General features: G+C 41.9%; 1 protein-coding gene across 1 annotated transcript; it reads left to right on the forward strand.

Annotated features, from left to right (window-relative positions):
• The first annotated feature begins 1,493 nt into the window (after nt 1–1,493).
• On the forward strand, nt 1,494–3,561 carry LOC129778178 (cytosol aminopeptidase-like). Its single transcript, XM_055784917.1, has 5 exons — nt 1,494–1,714; nt 1,781–1,899; nt 1,967–2,828; nt 2,884–3,133; nt 3,195–3,561. The coding sequence occupies exons 1-5, from the start codon at nt 1,616–1,618 to the stop codon at nt 3,470–3,472; spliced, it is 1,608 nt and encodes a 535-aa protein (XP_055640892.1). The 5' UTR covers nt 1,494–1,615; the 3' UTR covers nt 3,473–3,561.
• Nucleotides 3,562–4,836: the final 1,275 nt, after the last annotated feature.

The raw sequence follows: 4,836 nt of genomic DNA on the forward strand, positions 1-4,836 counted from the left end.
CTAACATTCAAATAAAAAAAATCATATCAAATAAAACGAGCATTTAATAATGCAATTTATTAAGCTTGAATTAAGATGCAAAGCATAAGCTGTTCACTTAACTTGTAAGAACTTTGTATAAAGCAAAAAATAAAATGAAATAAATATATATTGATGTAAAAAAAAGTTTGTTGGTGGTCTTAGCTAGCTCTATCGTCAAGATTTATCTCTATTAACGATTTTCGTTTAAATTCAGATTTCGGACGCACTAAGCCTTTAGAAGCATTCATACACTCGAACTTCCGGTAGAGTAGCGTAACATTTCTGAAACTCTGATGTTCTGATTTTCGGGTTCGATTCCCGTGCTGGCCGAGGGATTTTTCGTCAAAGAAATTTCTTCCGACTTGCACTGTGGTCACGCGTATTCCAGAGCTTGTCACCATAGAACACATTCAAGGCGTGTTATCCGGCATAGAAACCTCAACTAAGTACTACTAATAAATAAATGACGCAAGTAATCCCTACGTTGAGTAGGTCAATGTTCCACTGGGATATTAGTGCCATCCAAGAAGAAGTAACATAGTTATAGCATTAAAATATAACAACAATGTAAACAAATGTAACAAATGTGAGTCGTTACTAAAACTCTCATCTCCAAAACCATCTATGAAATTAAATACATGTTATATTTTCAAAAATTGGAAAAAAAAGTAGAAATTGCGAAAAAACAAGCTCATTATGGAAATTCATATGTATCGCTACGAACCTTCTGCACTGAAGTTGGTCCTCGCTTGTTTTGTATTCCAAATCGAGCTGCCGGGATGCTGGGGCAAGCCCGATTGGCATACCTTTGAGAGTTTTGGCATCCGAATGTTAAAATGAATGTCATGTTTTCTTCTGTCCCCGGCCTGCACATTATTATTCACGGAATGTTTTCCAACGCTGGGGAGCGTATAATGTCCACCACTCTTAACTTTTCCCCGGCCCTATGAGGCTCTATGAGGTCGAAAATAAGGGCACTGCGTAGGTATAATTTATGCTTGCGAGATCCATCAGAACGAGTGAACGGGTGACACGTGTGGAATTCAGTGCTTGTGGCAATGGACGTGAACCCAAAGGAAACGGGTAAATTTATGCGGGAAAAATTTTAAACAAAACTCCGAAAAAACTGTGAGTGAATATTCATCAATTAAATATTGGCCGGTGCTTGAATGGAATGGTTTTGTATTCGGTGGTGGAGTTTATCCCAAAATAGATGGAAACAAACGAAGAGCCTTTGTGGGTTTTTTAATCAAATGATCTCATTTTCATGCTGATGCTCAATTAAAAAGCATTGCGTCTCCACATTATTTTTGTGATGAAGATATGATGGAGACGCATGATATGTGTATCCTTGAACCGATTCCCGCGGATCGTTTCTTTTTTGTGAACCCAGCAACCGTAATTTTGGCTTGCGCTGCAGAAAATCGAGCAAAAATCATAGCAAACATTGATTTTTCATCTGGAAAGGGAGCTCATTCAAAAATTTTTGACGCTCCTGTCAAGACACTGTAGAGAAAACTTCGTGCAAGTTCCGAAATTTTTCTTCATTCGTAGCTGAAATCCGGAATATTGAACCAAGCCTCAAGAGGAAATAATGGTTTTGTTCAAAGTAAATCGATTTCACACAATTCGTAGTTTTGGGTCACTGTTCAAGAAGAGGTTCTCTACCAATATCGGCGAAAATCGGGCAGAGGTAGGTTACCGAATGATACCATCTTTTCTCTCCTTTGGACAATACAGTTTTGGCTATCATCTACAGAAAGGATTAGTGCTGGGTCTGTACGAGCAGGAGATCGAAACGGATGAACCACGGCTTTCACCGGTGGCGGGACGTTTCGATGCAAAAACCGAAGGGAACCTCCTAAATTTGATCAAGGAGTAAGTTTGGTTGTTGCCCTTGGCAACCAATATAATTTTGTAATATTCCGATTTCTCTATTCCATAGGTCCAACTTGAAGGGTAAAATTGGGTCGGTAAAAGTTTTCAACAACATTGATCCGGATTATGGGTCGGTAGCCGTTGTTGGCCTCGGACTGGAAGGTTTGGGCTACAATGAACTCGAACAGTTGGATGAAGGCTTGGAAAATATTAGAATCGCGTCTGGCGTTGGTGCAATGTGTCTGGCTACGAACGGATGCACGAGAATATGGGTCGATCCTATGCAGGGAGCCGAGCAAGCGGCGGAAGGTAGCGGTTTGGGAACCTGGAAGTATCAAGCCAATCGCATGAAGGAGGATCGCAAGCCAATTCCGAAGCTGGAACTGTTTGATTCTCCCGAAGGCGACGCGTGGACCCGGGGCCTGTTCAAGGCGGACGCACAAAATCTCGCGAGGAGCCTATCCGATGCTCCGGGTAACCAAATCACACCGACATCCTTTGCTCAGGCTGCTGTTGATGCGTTGTGCCCTTGCGGTGTAAGCACTGAGGTCCGAAACATGGATTGGATCGAATCGAAGAGCATGACCAGCTTCTTGTCGGTGGCGAAGAGTTCATGTGAACCACCAATTTTCTTGGAGATCAGTTACTGTGGAGAACATGATGCCGGAAGACCAGTGCTGATCGTTGGTAAGGGCCTAACGTTCAACAGTGGTGGGCTCTGCCTGAAGGTATCCGAAGGAATGTCACAGTACCGGGCAAGTATGGCGGGAGCTGCGTCCGTTATTGCTACCATCCGTGCCGCCGCTGCTCTTTCACTTCCAATCAATTTAGTCGGATTGATACCGTTGTGCGAAAACATGCCCTCCGGGATGGCATTCAAACCTGGCGATGTTATAACAACTCTGAACGGAAAGACAGTTGCTATTCACGTATGTATATAATTTGTCCGAAATCTTCCAGGGGTTTTAATGCTTTCAATTTCAGGATACAAACAACGCAGGTCGTCTGATCATGGCAGATACATTTATCTACGGACAAACCACTTTCAAGCCGAAGATCGTTATGGATGTGGCAACGATGACGGAAGGTGTAACTCATGCTCTAGGCGGAGCAGCCAGCGGTGTGTTCGCCAATTCTGATTTCCTTTGGAAACAAATGCAGAAGGCGGGTGCGATCACAGGTGACCGTGTCTGGAGGATGCCCCTTTGGAAATACTATACCCACAAAGTTACAAGTAATGTTTTATGTTCCTGTCATGGCTTAGAGCAAACACTGATTGATTTTTCCCCGTTTAGATTACACCAACGTTGATTTGAGCAACACCGGCCAGGGTAGAGGAAGCTCCTGTTTGGGTGCGGCCTTTTTGAAAGAGTTCGTCCCATGTGTTGATTGGATTCATCTGGACATCACCGGTGTTGGTATGCTCAAGAAAGGCGTGGGAATACCGTATCTCGCAGATGATCGGATGACTGGACGACCCACACGGACATTAATTCAGTTCCTGTACCAGTTGGCGTGTCCAGATGAACAGGTTAAAAGCCTTTCCAAGGAGTGCGCCAGTAGCGAAAATTAGATTTGAACAACTGGATTGACCATAATTGTTAGTGATTATTTATTTTGTTATTGTTCGATTTAATAAAATTTGAAATACGTTGCTTAAAAACTAAATCAAACATTTTTGCTTACAAACTTAGTCAATCTTTAAAAAAAATCATAAATCCTCTCGTCACGATAGCTATCCTCTCAGTGATATTCGTCACTGTTAATTGGTGATTTACATTTACCTGAAAGTTCATCCAAACATACACTAATGTGATAATTGAGGAAAACAGACGACGTTGTATAGGTTTTTGATGAACTTTGACATGGTTCCGACACTAAGCTTGGTGACTGCTTTGTTGATCAAACTCGTGAACCATTGTTTCATTACCAGTTATTAGGTGTATAATGGCTTCACCGATTTTTTTTTTATAAAACAGGCATTCGTTTGAATCATAAAGCCATGTTCTCACTGCAGCGGGGCGTCAACGTGGCTTGAGCGGGACGTGTACACTTCTAGCCACGATATTTTAATTGACTCACATTGCTCCGTGCCAGCGGCGTGTCTTCGGTGTGTTTCATAAAAATTGGCAATGCGTGTTTTTGAATGGATGAATGAAATTAGCTTTTTTAATATTCCAGCATCGTTGGACGTATCCAGGTCAAAACTCGATCGGTGAAAGACGTAAAAAAAAGAAAACGCAAAAAAAAAATTAAATTATGGCACTACTACAAACAAACATATGCAAGACAGAAGCGGAGAAGTACAAATATCGCCGACGTGAAGTGTTTTCGTTTGCACGCCAGTAACAAGCCAAAATCACATCCACGACATGTCAGCCTGGTGTGAACACATCGGTAAGAACACACACGATTAATCGTAAGCGTCACACACCTCGCCCAAGCCACGCTGACGCCCCGCTGCAGTGAGAACAAGGCCTAAAACTTACTGCTACATATTTAACCCGTTACAGCCCAGGTGTAGGTTAATTTTACTTTGCGACTTTTGCGGGAAACTCGAACTTTGCAAGATTCAATACACAACGAAACAGCAAAAATGACAGATAAAATGACACTGACACAAAAAACACTCTTAAATTGTCATGTGGTATCATTGAAAATGCGCTTAACACTTAAGTTTAATCATAAAACAGTTTTTCAGAAACGGGCATTTTTGCATATTAAATTTCATAAGCTGGGCACTAATGGGTTAAAGTATGCTTCATTGGAAGCCACCCAAATTGTTCTAACTATATCAAGCTATACAGTCCGGTCGTTTTGAAGCGATCCAGTTATCAAGCCAATATTTGATTTCATCATAAGATCGGAATCGCTCTTCAGAAAGCGCCGAAACCATGAACCGGACCAAATACAGTAGTACCCCGATTATCTGCGAAA

Source organism: Toxorhynchites rutilus, chromosome 3 (genome assembly GCF_029784135.1).
Source record: "Toxorhynchites rutilus septentrionalis strain SRP chromosome 3, ASM2978413v1, whole genome shotgun sequence".
Lineage (NCBI taxonomy): Eukaryota > Metazoa > Arthropoda > Insecta > Diptera > Culicidae > Toxorhynchites > Toxorhynchites rutilus.

Coding starts and splice junctions, on each gene's coding strand:
- LOC129778178 (XM_055784917.1), top strand. CDS start 1,616: ATGGTTTTGTTCAAAGTAAATCGATTTCACACAATTCGTAGTTTTGGG. Junction 1,715..1,780: donor TCGGCGAAAATCGGGCAGAG/GTAGGTTACCGA, acceptor TATCATCTACAG/AAAGGATTAGTGCTGGGTCT. Junction 3,134..3,194: donor CTATACCCACAAAGTTACAA/GTAATGTTTTAT, acceptor TTCCCCGTTTAG/ATTACACCAACGTTGATTTG.